This window comes from Corvus kubaryi, unplaced genomic scaffold, assembly GCF_017639235.1.
Source record: "Corvus kubaryi isolate FWS band 111438036 unplaced genomic scaffold, C.kubaryi_AGA036_p1.0 split1-131, whole genome shotgun sequence".
Lineage (NCBI taxonomy): Eukaryota > Metazoa > Chordata > Aves > Passeriformes > Corvidae > Corvus > Corvus kubaryi.
Window position 1 is genome coordinate 9631662 of NW_024582073.1, and position 20494 is coordinate 9652155.

Genomic DNA, 20494 nt, shown 5'->3' on the forward strand with positions numbered 1-20494 from the left:
GTTGTTATGTATTAAGATACTCAGCAAAGAAAAGTATAAAATGCTTTGTAACTTGAACAGAAAGGGGCTTCAGGTATGCCTACAGCTGGAGCTGGCAGCTGTAGGGCTGGCTCTGGATACCCACTCCCTGAAATGCTGTAACTTTGCCTATGCAATAAACAGCTTTCAAGAGAGCCGTCTGAAGTCCAGATGTCCTTCATGAAACTTTCTCCTATACCTGATGCATTTATTTTCCCTTCACCCCTTTTTTGGGGGAGTGGTGGTGGATTAGGGGGTGTCTTTTCCCCCAGTTTCACTGGTCAAGATGTTTCTCCTACACAATGCTGCTTTTCTTTAACAAGTGTGAGAAATATACCAGGATGCTTTTTTTAACCTCATTGTTCCTGAGCATTTCACATAAAGATTGGTCAGCAGAGAGCAGAAAAGCATAGTTACAGAAGACTGTGAAAATGGATAACAAACCTTTTAAAACAGAAAAATACTGAAAGCAATGAGAAATCACACTCAAAAATTTTCAAGCAATTACTCTGATACAATACTTTAATAAAATACTTTAATACTTCTATGTGATATGACTTTTTCTCTTACATGAGTTCTTTTTTGATTCAAGGGGTTTTCTTTGGTTTTAAATGCAGCACTTAGATTAAAGTGTAAAGCATAGAGATAATTTAATCTAGAGCTCTTTAGAGTGCAGGTGAACTTTTCCATTTGGTTATTTTAAACCAATTTCCTTCACAGATATTGAGTGATGATGGGTGGCTAAGGGAATGATTAGACACAACAATTTCATGAGAAAGAGCAAACAGCTTTTCCGTTATAATTACAATAATTATTTCTCAGTACAAGGCAGATCCTAAGTATTGACCATCGCATCAAAAAGGTCCAAATGTTGCTAAAATGTGATAATGGTGAGATAGCAGTGTAATACAGCTGCCTTTCTGTAATATTATTGAATAGCTGATCTTGATTGCCTTTGCAACATTTTTTAGTCTTTCAGTAAAACAATACTTGAAAACTATAGGAAAGGATTCATTGCCTTAAAAGACTTAGTTTGTCTGGCATCAAGATAGCTTAGTAATTTTTTTCTTCTTTTAATCCTGTGCAAAAAATGGGTTATATTCACCAAAATTACCAATGAAGATTGCACTATCAGGTGTAATTTGCTGGACTGTGTTTTGCCTGTGGAGTTGTTCCTGATGTTATAATGCTGTATGCTAACAGCAGGCTGACATTTCCAGCAGAACTCCTTGTTCCAATGACTATAAATGGTGTGTCTCAGGTCACACATAAAACAAATACCTGCTGCTTGTGTTGGAACTTTATTTATTGGTCAATCTGACATATTGCCCTGTGACAAGAAAGTCACTGGGTTGGATTTTTAAAGGGTGTTAGTCTCTAGAGGCAGATTTGGCTCTTAGGGCATTTGGGAGATCGGATTCAAATTCTGCCTCCTACCCAGAGATGGGGGCTGATTTATCTCCTTGCTTCTCAAACCTGGCTTTCCCCCACATGGAAAATCTGGGTAGCTCTGTGCTCTGGGATAAATAGGTTCTCTCTCACTCTCCAGGAGGAAAGTCCAGCCACAGTCCAGCTTTTCAGTGGTGCCACTGTAAAGCTTTATTGTGGAAGAATGGCAGGGAAATGAAAGAAAGCTGAGGCTGTAGTTTGATGGATACCAGGTGCTGGTACTGGCTGTGAAAGCAGCAAGCTGACCTTTCCCTAGCATCTAGCTTTTTGCCCTTGACTTTCCATTGTTTTCTTAAACTGTCTTTGAGGTTTTTTGATCATCTCTACCCTAGCAAATCCCTGTGTTTTTACTCTATATAAACATAAAGTGAATGGAAATGTTTTTATAGAAGGTAGTTAATCGGATAATTGAACTGAGCATTAGTTTTTAATGTATATTGGTAAATATGAACTAGCCTTTTAGCAATCTGTGTGCATTCATCCAAAGCAATGGAAAATACTCCCAAGTGATTTTAACTTAAAAAGAGATGTTAAAGACAAAAATTGGACATGGTACATGGTGGTAGCTCCTTGGGCCCCTGTTAGCCTTCCATTCAGGGCTGATGGCTGTAGTTTTTGTTTCATTTACATTGAAAGTGAAATCTTACGGTATTCTTGGTGTTTATCCCTTTATCCACATTTGCCCCTGAAATGGTGCCTGGCAGCTGAATCTGTATTATCTTTTCTGTGCAGACATAGCCTATTCATTACTAATGTTCAGCGGAGACATGCACGTACACTGAAAACAAAATTCAGGGCTGATACCAAGCTGTGCAACATCTGCTAAATTCACATGGGGAAAGGGAATATAAAAACAAATACACAAAGGGCACAGCTACTGAGATGGTAAATATTGTTTTTTCCATGCCACACCCAAACCAAAAATAGAGAGAGAGGAGGTCTTAACAAAGCTTGATTCAGGTTCCTGACAGCTGACAGTAACTGCTTGTTTTCCACTGAGCTGTAAGTGAACAAGACTGCCAGCTTACTTCGAAAGACTGAATTAGACTTAGGCTTCTTTTACTGTGAGTAGATCAGAAGTAGATGAGAAGAATAGCTCCATGGAAATGTGTAGTGTTAAAGTCATGTTAATGTGATTGCTATCAAGCTTGCTTGCCATAAGAGAGGAAGAGTGGATAACACATTTTTTGGAGGTAATAAACTTCCTGTACTGCATGTGGGACAGCATGGATTCACTGGCTGGGCAAGTGGAGCAGCTGGCAAGGGAGTCTGGATTTGCTATGGGCTGCAATCCCAGGACTGGGAGGTGCCCTGGCACAGTAGGCCTGGGTCCTGGTGGGGGGATTTCTGCACCAGCTTGGCTGTGGGAAGGAGCACACAGCCCAGAAGGGAGAGGAGGAAATTGCTGGGTGGCTGTGCCAGGGTGTAGGTGGTGCTTTCTGCATCCTAGGCTGTTGCACAAAGCTCAGGTGCTTAATAAAGGTGCTCAGGTAGATAAAACTGGGCACTCCCAAATCTACTGCTGATAAAAAAGGGTTTCAAAGCAGCTGTGGGTTGAAGGGGGAAGTGAGTGTTAAGAAATACAGTCCAGTCAACACATACAGTCATTGCAATAAATTCAGTGGGGAAAGTAGGTAGGTAGGGGAGGAACAGACCTGCAGTCTGCTGGGTCTTCAGGACTGTTGACATGTGGCTCCACATGGCTCATTTGGGTCACTCCCTGTCTCTCCTGCTTGAAAGCTGCTGTCAGATGCTCTGCATCAGAGTGTATCATCAGAGGACATCAATGCTAACCTGCTCTGAGCATGGCAGACTGGGCAGATGTGAAATAATCTGTTTTGTTATGGTCTGGAGAGCTTCTGTCCAGCACAGGCAAACCTGTGCTGCTGCCATGCTGTTTCTGCTGGCAGCACTGTGCTGGGTAGCACTGGCACCGCTTGCATCAGGTTATTTCTTTTCTCCTGTCCTCTGTTGGCAGGGTGAAGGTGTGATACTGTTTGCACTGGAACCAGTGAGAAGAGTTCCCAGGGTCAACTTCATACTGAAAGGGTTTTCAGTCACTGGGTGTGTGTTATTCTTGACATGGGGTACACTTGTGCTTGTTACTCAGCTCTTTCAGAAAAGCAGATTGCCTGCAATAGCAAGGCATTGGACCTCATTTACACAAAATCATGCAACTAGCTGCTCTTTAATAGAAAAACTCAACTTTATTAAAAAGTTGGAAGTGATGCAAAGTTGAGCCGGGTCAAGCTGGTAACATTAAAAAGAGTAAGCCTCAAGGAGAAGGCTTACTCCTCCTTGCTATCCTAAATGAAATAGTAACTTGTGTGAATTAAAAATAGAATATTCAATCAGGAATATTTTTCTAACCGCAAAGCATCTGTGCCTTTGTAGCAAACATCTGTGACAAAAGTGAAAAAAAAGGGAGTTAAACAAGCTTGTATAAAAATGGCAGACAGAAAAAAAAGTCACACTGAAAAAACCCAACTTTGACCTTTTTTCCCCCTGATTCCTGCTGTAAGTGATTAAATGTTTGGTTTCTAAGCAATGTTTTCGGTTCTTAATAAAATTTTAAAGCTCCTCCATATGTCTAAGTGAAAGTGACCCAGAGGAGAGCTCACAGGAAAATTACTGCCTTTTTCTTTCCCTTTTCCAACAATCCCTTTTGACCTTTCTACTGTAACTCATTTATTTTATCCATTTTGATATCAAACTTTCAGTAAGTAAAACTACATTGTGTTTTGTACCTATTCTCCTTAGCAATACATCCTGCTTGCCAGCACTCTTCTGTAGCTCAGCAAAAATCAACGATTTTCATGTATCATTGCTTGGGCATGAAGTTTTGACATTGGTTCTCCAGCATGATCAGGTGCTAAATGAGGTGGTCCTGGTTAAGGAGCAGTGGGATTTGGCCACCTGCTCTGGTTAGCCATGCCCCACCCCCCCCGATTTTTGCGTGGAAGGCATGGGAATACTCTGCTCACAGGTGACCATATATAATCCTCAGAAAGACAGGGTCCGAAGGAGAAATTATAAGTTCCAAACAAATGTTTATTGCCTGAGTACATTTCATCACGTTTCAGTGTGTTGAGTGTTTCCCCCCACGCCCCACCCTGTCCTTTGTAGAAACAGTATCAGCGAAAGCCGTAGACAATGCTGAGGCTATGTTAAACTGGATACAGTGCAAACACAGCAAAAGACCATCCCTTCCCGAAAGGTGTGAAGAAAGACTTTCCTTAGCTTTCATTCAGTAGTCAGATATCAAATACTTTCAGCAAGTTTGTTTCCTTGAGCTCAGGTGCCAACAACGGTGTGGTTAGGGAAGGGCCTCAACACTCACAAATGTTTGCCTTGCACAGTGAACCACTTTTAACCGGGCTTTCCAAAGAAGGAAGTCATGATTCCCTTCACTTGAAGATTTGCTCTATCTTCCCACCTACCTAGAGCTGTGCAAAAATCATCGGGTTGATTTTAAATATTAGCCTTAAATGTGGTACAAATTCCCTGAGATCTGCAAACTGGAAGATCCGGATTAGATTTTGATCAATGCTTGTCTTAACTTTGAGATAATGAGAAAATTTTTCTAAACTTCTGATAGTGTTTTGATTTTTATATTTGCTTGGCTTTCCCCGAAAGTCTAGAGAAAAATTCTCCCTTAGGCTTCCAATTATCACATTTTCCAAGAACCTCTCTCTTCTTTTGGTTATGAGCAGGAAGTATTTGATTTGTGTGTCTTCCCTGTGAAACAACACTACATTTGATTCTATAATGATTTGACAAAGCAAGAAAATAGATTGGTTTGTTTCATCAGAAAAAAATAAAGGTAATAATTAGAGCAGTACAAATTCCTGCACTAAGGGTAAAATTGTCAGCATAAAACACATCTGAACTACTAGAGTGCTAGATAGTAAGTGCCTCATTTGTATTCCTTACTCTAGGAAAGGAGTTAAGGCTCCCTGTCATTCAATGGCCACTCTGTCTTTTCGGTCACAGAGTAACTTCAGTGTGCATTGTACCTTCCACCCTACAAAGACATTTTGTGTAATTAATCAACTAATTTAACTACTGAGCTACTGAGAGCTGGTTTACCATGACACATGCAACTTGTATAAACATTTCTTAGAAGAGACTGGCCGCAGCAGGCTGCTTTTGATGTTTTGGGTGCAATGTGCCTCTCAGTGAAAGCCTGTAGTTGGCTGTGTATTTGGGAGCTGGGGTGTTCTTCTCACTCCCCTGACATATAAATGTAGCTTAGCAAATAAGCCCCTTATCTACAAGAGTTTCTAAATAGATTTTTGTAAATAATATAGGCTCAGGTGTCAGTTACAGTAAATTTGGAGCAGCTCTTTTAAAGCGTAGTGGTTTATTGCTATGCTCCCACTGGCACAGTTGTGAGTGACTCTCTCAGGACGTTGGTACAATGAGTTTGATAAAGAGATACTTCATGGCTCAGGCTGATCTAGGCTGTGCTCGGGTCTTGGCCCTCCTCAACATGAGACCTACTATGTTTCAAGATGGGCACCCTGGAAGTTAATGACAATTTTTTGAAGTGCCACTGGTAAACTTCTTTGGACCCAAATTTATTTTAAATACTGGTAATGACAACCTCCCTTTTTTTTCCCAAAGAAAGTTGAGAGCTTATCTGAAGCAAGTTCCTTCAGGTATTATTGTTCCCCACTTCTTTTAGTATCTCCTAGCAGTATGTGGAAAGAAGAAAAAGAGATGTGTTTTATAGAATGAACTGTGGAAAAATTGCATTGCTGACCATCAACACCCAGCCATTGTAGGAGCAAAACAATGAACACTGCTTGCTGCTTTTGTGCAGTGGGAATCCTAAGGATGTGGCAATCCTATGATGCACTAGAAACCTTTTAGTAAATTTAGATTCTGTAACCCTATTGTACGCAGTCTTTAACTAAATTCCCATAAAGGCATTAAAGTACTGAGTATTTAGAACACCATCTGAAAACAATTACAGTTTAAAGAAAATTGTGATGAGAAAAAGATCTTTGTAATAAAAATGCAAACGCTGTAGCCTGGAAAACTCCTTCAGTGCAAGTAAAAAAAAATTAGCTCCTGTAATATTGCCAGCAATTGTCAGTGAAACTCTATCACTCCATGTGAAAATTGATATGCTTTAATGCAATTTAAATTCTCAATTTAGAACAAAATGACTTTTAAATTACTTTCCTCTTACTCCCTATTTTGTAATTTTTTCTCCTTTTATGGAGCATTGTAGTACTCCCCACCTGTCTTTCATTTGCTTTTTTAAGATTTTATTTTTAAATGTACCAAATTCTAGGAGGGGAATTTAGAAATCATGTAAGTTCAGTGAGGAAGACAAATCCTTTAAAATACACTTGGATTAGTGTGACTGAAACAATGTGCAGTTCATGGTATAAGGAAGTTAAAAGAGTTCTAAATCCCTTCATTTCAGATATCAAAGACATATTAACTCCTCCTTCACCCCACACACTCCAACTCAACCGTTTCAATAACTAAGAGATCTTTAAAAATATTTGCTTTTTAAATAGATTTGGCTTAAAAATTGTTTTCAAATTTCCACTGAATCAGCTGTATTTCTGAGTGTAAAAACAATCCTAACTCTACAACAGGTGGAACAAGAGAGATCAGATATTTTCAGGATAATGTTCTTACACTATTTTGGAAAGTACAAAAGAAAGAGAGTACAAAATATGCCCTATAAACAGTTTCTCTAGAAAGCACAATGTTACAAGTTTAAAAGAACTTTTCCTACCTGTAGCTTTTGTGTGGATCAGGAAGTGTAGATTTCCTGATTACAATCTTCCATGGCTTAGCTTGGCTTCTGCATTTGAATGTTAAATATGTAAGAATGCCTTGTTTAGCTTGGGAGTTTGCATGACCTCTTAATGAGACACTGTAGTTAGTGTCATTGGGTATTAAGGCATCATGTGACTGTAGATGAAAATAAAATCCTTTAAAGTTTGTATTTAATACTTCCTAGAATCTGTAACCCTTTACCTGCAAGCAGGATAAAAACCTGACAGAACTCACCGTTTTCTGGTCAGGGTTAAAAAAACGAGAAGTGGAAGAACACGTGCCAAATAATTCCTTTCCTCCAGGACGATCACAACCAAAACAAAGTCTGAGCCTGTCAGTGTATTCATGCTGCCATTTGCATATTCTTAAAATTAAATCTCCCCATATCACAAACAGTGCTGGAGGGATTTGGCAGAAAGTTCCTCTGTTACTTGTTGCCTGACAATGACGTTTATTCCCCACTGTTTTGTGTGATTGTCTACAGAGAAATTCAGCTCTAAGGTGTATTTGCAGGCGTCATGTCACATTTACCTGTGAAAGCTGCCTAGTTTCCTGGAGTCATTTTGATTTGAGTGTGGCGTTTCCAGAAGTGATATGAAAGATGTTCTGTTGCCACAACCAGTTAAGAGAGTTTTCCCTGTGCAGGAGGAGAGATTTAACTTAGGCAAACACCTGGGTCATGTGTGATCTTTAACATATGTCAATGTACCTGGAAACTGTAAAACAAGCTCCTGGAAAGAACTGGCACTAAGATTGCATCATCTAAGTGCCTGTGTCACAGCTGGGGGGTGCAAAGCAGGGCTAACAAAACTTTCTCGAGAGATAAATCTCTTCTCGATAGATAAATCTTGATAGATAAATCTCGATAACTAAATCTCTGTGTTGTGTTCTGGGGTGTTTTTTTTGTGGTGGGTTTTTTTTTTTTTTTTTTTTTTTTGTGGCGTTAAGCCTCATGGAAGCACTTTTATGAGGTTTGGCTGCTGTACTGAGTGAGTGTGCTGTTCTCACTCTAAGTAATACCACATTTACAGTTGCCCCCCTGCATTGCAGGGATTGCATCCTTGCCTTCCCTGTGGAAGGAGGGTGCTGGCTTTTTGCTTACCTTCCTCATGCAAACTATCCTTCTAAAATCACCATGGGCTAGGTTTGCCCTGCTGTACTTCTCCTCGCATCCTCTGCAGTGAGCTGAAGCTGAGACTGTCAAACTCATGTCAGCAGTGGCCTGGGGCAGGCAGGTCCCGTGCCCGGGAGCAGGGACTCAGATGCGCCACCTGGCCCCAGCCTCCCGCTACAGGAGCCCGCACACACGGGGTGAAACGTCCTGTGCCAGCAAAGAAATTAATAAAAGCTGCTTTGGATATTCTTATTTTAAGCAGAGAACTATGTCATAACGTAAAGACCAAGTATCATTTGCAGGCCATGAGCTAGCATGCTGCAAAGCTCTGCAACTGTTCTTTGGCACATTTTAAATATTTTTCTCCTGCAAACGATTAGTGTTAGCTGAAAATGGATTTGAAGAGCCAGGAAGTTTCTTAGTACAAAACAGTCACTAAACTCTCCAAAGGCTCTCTGGTCAGTAAGTAAAGAATTGCCAGTCTAACATATCCCCAGGTTGCTAGAGAAGGTGAGGGAGGCGGCAGATGCAGGCAATTTAGGGCTACCGCTGCAGCATGGATCTGCTGCTGTGCGCACAGCGTGTGCTTGGACCGGCTCATGGCCCTGCCCAGCCGGAGCTCACCCCATGGCCAACTCTGCGGTATTTTGCCTGTGGTATCTTGCCATTGTACTCGTGGCTGCTGGGATAATGAGGTGGGCTAACAGGCCAAGAAATGTCCCGGTTGAAAAGCTGCATTTTAAGCCAGGAGGTCACTCAAAGCAAACACAGTGCCTTCCTCCCTCCCCTAATGGTTGGCATCATTTTCAGACCCCTTCCATGGCCACCGTATTCTTTCTTGTTCACACAGACTGTTCATTTTTGAAATTTCTCGAATCAACACTCGGTACTTCTGTCGTAGGAGAGAAGTTCTGCCCCAGCCCCTGCAATCCCAGCCATGCTGTGCTTCTGAAACCTATCATTTTCTGTATGTGCAAACTGCTAGGATCTTTCTGGGTTGATTGCTTAACAGGTTTTCACAGATGTGGACTGCAGGAAATGATCACTTGTCTCACCAACCCATAGTGCTTATTCAAAAACACGGGTGTGACACTTTTTCAAAGGAAAAGTAGTTGAGACATTCAGCCTGCAGAAATCCTCTTTTTCCTCTGATTTCATTCTTGTACCTTAGTCGACTGTTTTGGCTGAGGTTTTCTGGAGAATGTTCCTGCTGAGCTAGAAGGCTGCCTTGAAAAATTGCAGCCTAAAAGGCTAACATTATGACTTCATGTGCTATTGTCAATGTGATATTACAGTGGGAAGTGCTGGGCAATTTACTAGCAAGCAATTGGATAATGTAGACAAATGGCAGCAAACAATCCAGTTGCTTTGGGGATGTTGTTTTCATCTGTGCTACAGCATATCTGGATTTTTGCTTCATCTCTCACCTTGCAGTTCTGTGTATTTCACTTTAAACATGCTGACAAGATCTATTTCAGTCTAGAAGCTTTCTCACATGCACTGAAATGCATGTGGAATCAGAAATGTAGTAGGAGAGCTGGCAGATGATTTTATTTATACAGTATTGTGTGGTGAAAGCTCTAACAGTGGGAACATGTGAACATGCCTTAAATCCATTTTTGTGTATTCCCTGCTGAGGCTGGAGAGGAGCCCAGTGAGCTACCAAAAGAGCAGGTGCTGCACATAGAGACTGTACCATGGCTGGGAACAGACCAGGGGCTTTGCTGAGTTGGAATGGGAGCACCACTCACCCTGGTAAGCAGGAACAGCATGGATCTGGGATGATAGGACAGCAAGAGGCAGGGAGAAGAGCTAGAGGCAGATTTTAACTGTCACTTGGGGAAACGAGTGATTTTAAGAACATGTTATACTGGACTGGAAATATTCCCTCACACTCTTCTGCTTATTGGCCTCTGTTTTCAAGTGTATTGAGCACTGTATAGCTTGTCCTTGATAGTGAAAGACCCTTTTTCACAGAAGGGTGATGGTGCAAACTGCCCCTTCTGGAGAAACACACAATAAAATGCCTCATCCTGCCTTGGGACGGATCATGATGACTATTCCTGCAGCCTTTGACCTTCCTGTTGAATTGAGATTATGAATTAGACCCACACCGAGAGCATCAGTTCATGTGGTAAAAGTCAGGAGACTACCTCCAAAATGCAAGGAATGGTGTTCTGTAACCAGGCTGGAAAGGTAAACCACAGGAAAAAATGTAGCTCACTGGCCTCCCTGCAGCCATGTGGTGATCTAAGAAGAGATATTGAGTAATGTCCATAACAGGCTACAAGAACTTGAAGTAGGTTATATTTGTAGCATAAATACTTTCTAATGATTCTTAGTAACAAACCCTTGTTAATGAAACCTATCCAGAGGCCCTAGTCCACATTTGGATGATTACATGCTCAATTTTATGATTATATTAAAAAATGCCTTAGAAAGTATTTGGCTTTAAAATTAGAATAAATAAAAATAGATTTCAGAAGTCTGTCCTTTTGCAGTTTTAATATTTATATTAAACCAGGTATTTTTAAATCTTTAATCAACAAAATGAAATTATGCACATTGCTGTTAACAGCTTTATGGAAGTGCCCCAGAGGACCCATCTTACGACGTATCATACAGACACACATAGTTTTTGACAAAGAGCAAACTCTCAGGATTTTATGCTGAAACAGTCTCCTCTGCACACAAACACCATTTTAGCAATCAATATTTGCTTTAAATTCTCTTTGCAAGATGGCTAAAACTTCTGTTTCCACAGGTAGAGGGCTTGAGTGTGCATCAGGGAGAAATCAGGGCTGGGGAGCCACTGAAACACAGACTTCTGAATGCAAACTTTTCCAGGCTACATGTTAACCCACATTTTGATGTTATCTGATAATAATGTGAAAAAAAGTTGAATGGCCACAGGCTGTTTGAAATGAAGTCACGGGCTGTGCATTCCCCAGCTGTGGTGCAAAGGAAATGACTGATAAAAATATTTTTTCTAGCTGACCTCCGGCTTACCTTTGTCTGCCAAAGAATTTCCGGCTAATTCCCTGTTAAAGCTTTCTTGCAGCTACAGCCTATTCCTAGAATCTTCTGTGTCAGAAAATACAGACCCCATCTGAGCTTGTTTATAGATGCAAGTTATCTAAAGAATAAATGAAAGCTTTGTTCTCCAGATGCAAATAGTGCCTCTTAACAAAAAGTGAATGGCTCTACTCCTATGTAGGGGTAGAACAGCACTTGGTATTTGGAGGGCTCATTACTGGAGAAACTACTCTGTCTCAGTACTGCTGGATACACGTACTTGGGGACAGCTTTGTGAAAGGCTATGGAACACTCACTCTTGCAGTAGCAAGTAGCAGCAGCCTAAAGCCATTCAGAAGCCTGTGTCTGCTGCATAGGCTCAGTGTGAGGAGTCTCACCCCTGAGAAATTGATTCAGAAAGCTGACAAGCTGAATGAGGTAGGTTAGGCACAAGGTGTGATTCGGGGGTGTACTGTGCAAGGCTAAGAGCTGGACTTGATGATCCCTGGGGGTCCCTTCCAATTCAGCATATTCTGTGGTTCTGTGATTACATTATAATCCATTACTACCCAAAATCAGCCACTCTCCTGGAAGACAGAAAATGTATTTTACCCTTTCAAGATAATGAAAGAACTAACTTTCCAGTATTACACAGGTTGTGGACAGGAAGTTCAAGGCCAAAATGTGCAAGTCAAGCATTGTGTTTGCAAGAAGGTGGAAGCTGCCTACCTTTGGGGCAGGATCCTGGGAACTTTGGTGCCCACAGCCTCTTCCCATAGCTTTACAGGTCTGAATGGGAGTGGACTTTCAGGTCCCTTTTTTTGGTGCTTTTTACTGGGTTGGTCACACAAGCCCTCATGTCTGTTGGTTTGCATAATGGCAGTATGCAATCCAGTCATAAATATCATTTAAGAATGGTGTGGGTTTTTTTTGAATGTTTGATTTAGTTAACCGCAGTGGGAAAAATACTGGAATTTTTCCTTATCAATACTGTCCTTAAAAATTATTTATATTCAGGCCAAAGGAAGCTGCAAAGGGCTTGTGTCCCTCTGCCAGAGCAGAATTTCCATGGAATTAAGGAACACACACAGGTCGGCTTCCATAGTTTATTAGTACAAACAATGCATACACAAGACTGTATATTTGTTTGAAGACTGCAGTAGATTTCTAATTTAACAACTCTGTAACAAAATTTAACTAAATTTGACATTTATGAAAATATAAATCTCTGATTGGGTAGGTTTTCCCAACAATACAAAGTTTACATAAAAACATTCAATATGATCTATTAGTTGCAAACAAGTTAGGAAAAAATCATTCAAGTCACTTAATATACTATATTGGCTTGTACAATGAACATTCACACACTACATTAAGTTCTAGCTTAGCATTCATTTCTTGGAAATCTGTGACATGGAATTCTGACTTTAAAAATAAGATTATTCTGTCTAAATAATTTGAAAATATTTCCATGGGTGTGCCATCTTTAAGATACGTAAGTAGGGGAAAAATTTTTTATCCTTTCAGATGTTGTCCAGTATAGATCTTTTCTTAGGAAAATGTAATTTTTTTTAAACAGCATTTGTCATTATTTCACAATTTCTGCCTTGAAACTGGTAAAACTGTACAAAAGGCTCAGAACAGTTTCTAAAGCAGAAAGTGAACCTTGTGAAAGTAAGAAAAACCCATTACAAACTGGACTAGGAAAGGACCTCCGGACAGCCTTTACATTTAGTAGAATATCTGAGCAGATATACAAACAGTCCCAGAGTGCTTGGTCATTTGATCTGAATTTATCATGGGGAAGAACAGAAACAATACTAAGGCAAATGTTATAAGGACTAATACACGGCGTGTCTGAAAACTACTAAGATTATTTTGGAGACATAGGAGATACTTTAGACTTTCTTACAACAAAATGGATAGTAACCTTTTAACATAAAGAAATTAATGTTTTTAAGTGTTTATCAGTAACACCTCTTCTCTTTGAAAAATTTTCATTACAACCTGTACTAATACACACTATGGAGACAAAAAATTTCCCCAAACCAAAAATAAAACCCCAATTCCTATACTTCCTTTAGAACTTAGGACTTTTATAATTTTTATCACAATACAGAAACCTGAAATCCCTGCATGCAATTAAAAAAAAAAAAAAAAAGCTGTCATTCTGTTCACTAGGGTGAACAAATACTTGTCGCCTCACATGTTGACATGTTAGCAGCTGACTGGCACCTACTCCTTTCAACCCAAAGATTAATCCCAATTAAAAAGAAAAATAAAAGTAGGTTATTTTTAAAATGATGATGGAATGTATCAAGTGTTCCAGGTTGGCAGGTGACATCTTGTCATTGCACCATCAAGCAGAAAACACATTTTTGCAAGTGGGTATAAAATTGACTGTTAGCTATAGACCCATTTAGGTGACTTGGAGTGTAAAATAGTGGTCTGACTTCTCACCAATCACTTAGAGCCTTAGTTCTAGTTGAAACAGTCTGTCAGCCACAGATACAATCACCTAACTTCTGTAATAGCATAACAATTTTGATAGTATTGCTAGAAATTTTTAATCAAGGCCCTGGTGAAATTCTGGACTAAACCTTGTATTCTGAAATTAAAAAAAACCCTGCAGCCCATTTGCTTTATGTTTGCTTCCATGTTTACAGAAATGTAAGACAGGAAAAAACAGCTGGTCTGCCCTCTGCTGTTTCTATCTGTCTTCCAGGAAATGCACTGGTTTTCACAAGAAGTCAGAAAACATACCTAAGCAAGTGTACTATTCAGATAAGCTCATCCAGATGGTTATTCAGTTGTCAGAGGCAAAACTGTGTCCTCTGCAATCTATGGCTGAGCACACTTTCTCATAGCAGTAGTTGTGTTTTTTGGTTGGTGTTGCTTCACTCACCTCAGCCTCTGTAACTGTAATGGGGCTATCCCTTGCAAATACTTCCGTTGATTCCCTCCAAATGCAGTCTGCAGTCACCTTGAAACTGTAATTGTGACACTTTGGCCTAATCACTTGTGTTGCGTTGTTGAAAATCTGACGGCTGTTTGAAGTAGCAATTTTGATTTTCAGTGCAGCATCAACTCGATCCACTACAGTGTAAGTACCTATACTTCCATCATCAAATCCAATAATAATGTTTAAATGTCTCTGTGAGAGTGCAAGGAAAGTGGGAGTTTTATAAAGAGAACAGGCACCGATGTTTTTGCCATCTGCTAGCCTCATTACAATTAAACTAGAGACTGCACCATTGTCATCATCTTCTTCCCCACGACAACAAATGTACACCAGATAGCGGCCATCACGAGACAGCCTCTGCCGCCAGATGACACCTGGAGCGTGAACCACACGAAGTTTCCCGCTGTATAAATCAAGCACATTGATGTTCTCATCACCACGGGTGATAATTCCTAGCTTCCCATTTGGAGATATTTCAAAGTCTTCCAATTTTTTTAAGAAATTGGTAGGCAATTGTACTCGTCTGCAGATGACTTCCTCTGTTAGGCTCCAGATGTTCACGGTTTCAGTAGATGTTATAAATACTATAATATCTGGGCAGTCTGGTATCAACTTAATATCCACAATGCTTGCACCATCATCACAGCTAAACTTCTTTGTTATACTGCCTGTCCAGAGACTCACTGCCAACACTTTGTTCTTTGCCATTCCGACTACAAATGTGTTTGCAGTTGTTATAAATGCATTCTGTAAGGCAACTAAAATATTGCAAACCCTATGTCCTGTAGCCAGTCGCCAAACTCTGGATGCATTTTGCTCACAGAGAGAGACTACAAACTGATCATTATGAGTAATCATTAGCTCCGAGATTTTTTGTCCATTAATGCGAAAGATATTTTCACCGCTAACCGTGTGCCATACATACTGGCTGCATTTATCATCTGATGTAACCATTATCTCTCCAGAAGAGGTCAGCACACAGTTTTCAACAATACCTTCATGCTTGAACACAGCTTCAATAAATCCAGTGCTGAAGTTCCACTTATGGACAGAATCTGATCCATCCAATGTGTATATTAATTCACCTCTGGCTGGCAACACCAGTCTTTGGATAGGTTTGCCAGATTTGTCAATATTGGACATAGCAGTTATGATGTCTATATCCCAGATAGAAAGGACACCACTGGTGGATAAGGATAGCAGCATGTTATGATGATTCGATTTAATTAGCCTGACTATAGTTCCTGAGATTTCCTGTAAGCTTGCCATACACTGTCCGGTATCTCTTCTCCAAACAAAAATGGCTGAGGTATTTTCTATGGAAGCGATTATACAGTTGCCATTTTTGGACAACACGGCAGATATAAAGCGCTCATTGTGTTTAGCTCTAAACTTTTCAGCCACCTTCCACACACGAGTGTCAAGAAGTTCAATGCTGAGAGCCTTACAAATTAAAATTGCACTTTGGTCTTCAGAAAGCTCTATGCTGACTACTTCACTGTCTTCTCTTCTGCAGTCAAAGTCATCTGTAAGCTGGGGTTTTGCTATTTCCTCTGTATTCCAAACAGAGAGGCTACCCTCACTGTCCACCATCACCATCTCTTGGGCCGTGTCCAAAATGAGAAGGAATTTCACAAATCCACTTGAAAATTCAGAGGTCACGGTGGTCAGCTTCTCTCCGCTGCCCAAGTGGAAAACGGTCGCGGTGTTCAAATACTGCCCGCAGAATGCATAAACTCCATCTGGAGAACACTGCACACAGGTCACTTCATACCAGCAGTGGAAGTGATAGAGAGGCCAACCGTAAAGCAGATCTATTACAGTAACATCTTTACTGGCCTCCAGCCAAGCAAGTGCATGGTTGACTGATAATGTAAATCCATTTATGAAACTGGAGCCCCCTGCAATTGCACAATGTTTTGACCCCTTGATTTCCACCTCAGACAGAAGACAGGAATTTATGTTATCATATATCAAAAGAGTGTTGTTTGTTGTAGCCACTACGAGATACTTTTCATCACTACTAAGCTTCATCCCTAAGATAACAGACGGAGATGTTGTAATTTGCCTTAGTAACTGGCGGGTTTCTACATCCCAAGTGCTAATGGAGCCATTTTCTAAAGCAGCAATAATTGTGCTGGGATTAAATGTAGGCAAAATCTCAGTGACATGCATGCAGCTGGATGACAGTGGCAGGCGCTCGGGGCTGTAAGTCACATCCATGGAGGAATGCAAAGGGACGATAGAGCAGTACTTGGGTCCATCCTTGTCACATTCTAAGAGGAGATGTCTGAGTTTGGGCAATGAACTTACTACTGGGAGTAGTCTCTGCTGCAATTCAGCGGAGAGTGAACCTGGGTATTTTACTACTTTGAACTTTATACTGCGGAGGGTGCTGGCCAGAAATTTCAGCTCCTTTTCTTGAGAGTAAGTGTAAGCCAGTTCTATGTCAGAAAGTGCTTTATCAAACTGCCCTATTCTAATCATGGTGTATAGCCAGCTGAAGTTCATGATGACTCCGTACAGAAGATCATCCGTTCTTCCACATCTTGTTAAGTGATGAATAAGCTCTGTCATTTTTCTGTGATTAATAAAAAAGATATCAGGTTCCAATGGGTTACACTGAAAGACCCATGGCTGATCTGGTGCCTGCCTGTCAAAAGCAGCCTGATCCATGCAGTGCTTTTCATCCTCATTCAGACCTCTACTGCCATGGTCAGGACAACCACTCAGATATCGGTCATTGCTGTAAAAAGGTTTTCTTCGTCCACCTGACCAAACACCAAGGAAATACTCTGCCATGACTGTGTGCATTTCACGCAGGTCTTCTTCATTGTGCAGGTACAATTTCTGGGCAATTAAATGCAAGTGCCTATTTGCCCAAAGAAGCAGCGTTACATTTTTCACCTGTCGTTCTATTAAATACCCCTGTAAGCCCTCCTTAAGTCTTGCAATGTATATATATGGAATTCTCAATGGGTTACTCTCTCTGACTCTCTCATTCAGTTCATACATAACACTGTTATCAAGGGCTAAAATATCCTCTAGTTCCATTTCACTCAGGCCAGATTTGGACATAGTGATGTAGCCAAGTGCTCTTGACAATAGTCTTGGTCCACACTTGTTTTCCAGTGACCAAAACAACTGCTCTATGCTTTCATGGACAGTGACACAGAGGGAGGAATCATCCACATCCTTATGAGATCTCCAGTTCCTGACCTCTCTGAAGGTTAAGTTCACAAACATAGGCAGTGTGCACTTGGAGAATGCCTCATTGACATAGATTTGTTGCCCTGATGTTACTTTCCTTTTAACTCGCAGCAGCTGATGTTTCAGTACTTGACTACACATCTTTCTGTCCCTTGCAGTCAATTCAATATAGTTGCTTTCTTCATGAATAAGGCACCTCAGTTTTTGCAGGATCCCATGCTTGTTTGGCAGTGTTGACAAAATTATCCGTACTGAACGTGGAAGGTGAATGGGAAGCCACCAGAGCTTCCTACCATCATCACTATCTGTTAGCTGTTCTAAAGCATCAAATATTATCACCAGTGGCCTGTGAAATGAAGACTCATTCAAGAGATTTATGAACAAGTCTCGAAGGTCATGAATCTTTTTCGGGTAACTTTGTACGAGGCAACGATAGTTGACTGCTAGCTGTTCACAAATGCTTTGAAGTATATTCTTCAGATCTGTACTTGTTTCAGTAGATCCCAAAAATCTTATAACTACCACAGGGTCAGAATCTGGTCCCATCTCTTCTTGCAACCAGGAATAGGCCTAGAATACAGAGCATAATTCAGTTTATATCTCAGTGAAGCACAGTAACAATTTATAAATAGTGATAGTCTATATATAAATAAACATTTTAAAATATTAATGGTTGAATAGAAATTCTTTCACTAGCAGAGTTCAAGGTGGGTGCACTGAATGAAATTCTTATCATATATCATCTTTGTTAGCACAGGTAATAGCTCAAAACACTATGACTGAGCTCCACAAAAATGGTGGACACCAAAGGGGACATGACTAGAAAGTACCCCATAAATCCCAGGGTACTCTTCGCAAAATCTGAGTCTCAGTTCTGAAAGTAAGTAGGTAGAGTCCCTTATAAATAAACTTCCTTAGACACTACACAACGTCATCCTTGGTCAGGCATACCAGCCTACCACCTAAACCTGTTTAGCATTGATTCTGAACGAGTATAAAGGCATGTCTCTAGAGGACATGGATCAGAGTACATGATCTTACAACAGAATAAGGTTGCCCTTAATTAGCTGGTTACCTTAATCCCTGGCCCATAGAACTACACTTTGCTTTGGTGTGCCTATGACTTTTACTCGAAAACACTGCCACAAAAATGAAAAAGTATCTATCTCTTGAAGTTTTTTCGGTTAGAGCACTTCAAGCCAGTGAGGAATGTGACTTCTTTAAATCTTCGCAGTCTGTGCAGGCTAACACACTTGGTTCTACATATCTTCACCTCACTTTATGTTATTAGTATTTTAAAAGAAAAACAGAACCAGACTCTCTAGGCTGACTTATGTACTCAGATATGAAACGAGATCTCGAGTTGCAAATCCCAATTTCATATACAGTTAATGTGACTCCACAGGAAGTAGGTACAGGGGTTTTAAACAGTATTGTTCCCTTCTCCATTTCCTTCTGGCTGCTATGGCTGTTTCCCAGCTCACTATGCTAAATTCTCGGACCACCCTGCTGGGAACCCAATGTTGTGACTCCCAGCTGAAGAATTAGGTCTGGTGGTGCCAGCTTGGTCCTTTCCTGCATCTTGTCCTGCCTTGCACAAAGTGTTTCATTCATTTCCCCCTAGTACTCAGCTCAATGACTTAAACAGCATAGACCAGATAAATAAGTATGGGTATTTTTGCAGCTTATTACGGATAGATTTGTAGCCAGTGTATTAGAATAATTCTGGAATAATTTCTGATGACAACATGAGATGGCATGACTTGGAAAGACATACTGCATTTGTGTTTGACTAAAACCAGTATAAGATGTTTAGATGGTTGTGGATTCATAGGGCCTCAGAGGCACAAGAAGGAAAAAGATAATTCTAAAATACACATAGTTAATTCAAAATATATTGATTCCTATTAGACTTCTAAGAGCTTTGATAAATTATATTTGTTTTGGCTAAGCACATGATACAGACATATTACTATTGAAAGGTATTTTCCTGCATATGTGTACAATAATATGCCGAATATACATTAAGTTATTTTTATTTTATATATCGAGGGCTGATAGATCTGTTGAGAAAAGAATTAAACTAAGTTGGCCTTTACATGCAGTAATGCTCTCAACATAACCTTCATATGTAAGGTGTTTATTTACCTTCTTTGCTGCTTCAGCTAACAAAAGAGTCTTTCCTGTGCATGGTCCTCCATATATGATAAGAGGATTAATGTGTCCTATTTTTCTAGGTAAAACATATTTGTGAACTATGTTTAATGCCTCACATCTATACTCATAAAAAGTGGAGTACGTTTTACACAGTGATGAGTGTTGAAGAACTTCATCGTACAGCATGTCTGTCTCTGTGTCAAAATTCTGCTGCACTGTAGCTTGGATTATATCAATCATGTCTTCATAGAACTGTTTACCAAGTCCTTCAATGTAATGGCTCTCCACTTCTTGGGAGTAACCCAGTTTCATGTCACAGTGAGTGACAGATGTGTACACTCTCAGATTGGACGATGCAACAATGGTAGGAATGAATTCGTCCCTGAGCTTGATCAGTTTCTCATGGGCTTCAGGATCTCGTAGAAACTTCCCAGCTTTATGTACCACATCCATGTATTTTCCCATCTCTGGAATTTTAACGAAACGCTCAATGTTGGCAATTTTCCGAATGTAGCAAACACACTTCTTTAGGAAAGCTGGTGTTTGCTTACCCAAGGCAAAATCAAGTTCATCTTCAATAGCTGGAGATGAAAAGAGAATAGAGAGCCTCTGTTAACTTTTCTTTATAAACAGTTCAAGAACATGCCCTACCCGCAACAGGCAGACTCCTGATTGCATCTCTGTAAAAATTAGAAAAAACCAAAGAAACAGAGAATTTGCTGGGTGCTTTTGTATGGGTTTTAGTCTCAAGCAAGCACAACAAACCT

The 20494-nt window shown here is 40.3% G+C and overlaps 2 protein-coding genes across 4 annotated transcripts in view; both read right to left on the reverse strand.

Moving 5' to 3' along the window:
* CUNH4orf19 (chromosome unknown C4orf19 homolog) overlaps window positions 1-7489 on the reverse strand; it is a 41387-nt gene extending 33898 nt beyond the window's left edge. For 2 of the 3 annotated variants that reach the window (XM_042053142.1, XM_042053141.1), the window contains exon 1: window positions 7226-7489. The gene's annotated coding sequence lies outside the window, so the exon portion shown is untranslated. The remainder of the gene's footprint in view (window positions 1-7225) is intronic. The other variant, XM_042053143.1, reaches the window with a different exon arrangement.
* Window positions 7490-12490: 5001 nt separating this feature from the next.
* The window catches only part of NWD2 (NACHT and WD repeat domain containing 2), a 47849-nt gene continuing 39845 nt past the window's right edge, over window positions 12491-20494 (reverse strand). Inside the window, exons 7-8 of the mRNA XM_042053361.1 lie at window positions 19719-20308; window positions 12491-18140 (exon numbers count right to left, since the gene is read on the reverse strand). Coding sequence (XP_041909295.1) covers window positions 14205-18140; window positions 19719-20308 — 4526 coding nt within the window. The 3' untranslated portion in view covers window positions 12491-14204. The remainder of the gene's footprint in view (window positions 18141-19718; window positions 20309-20494) is intronic.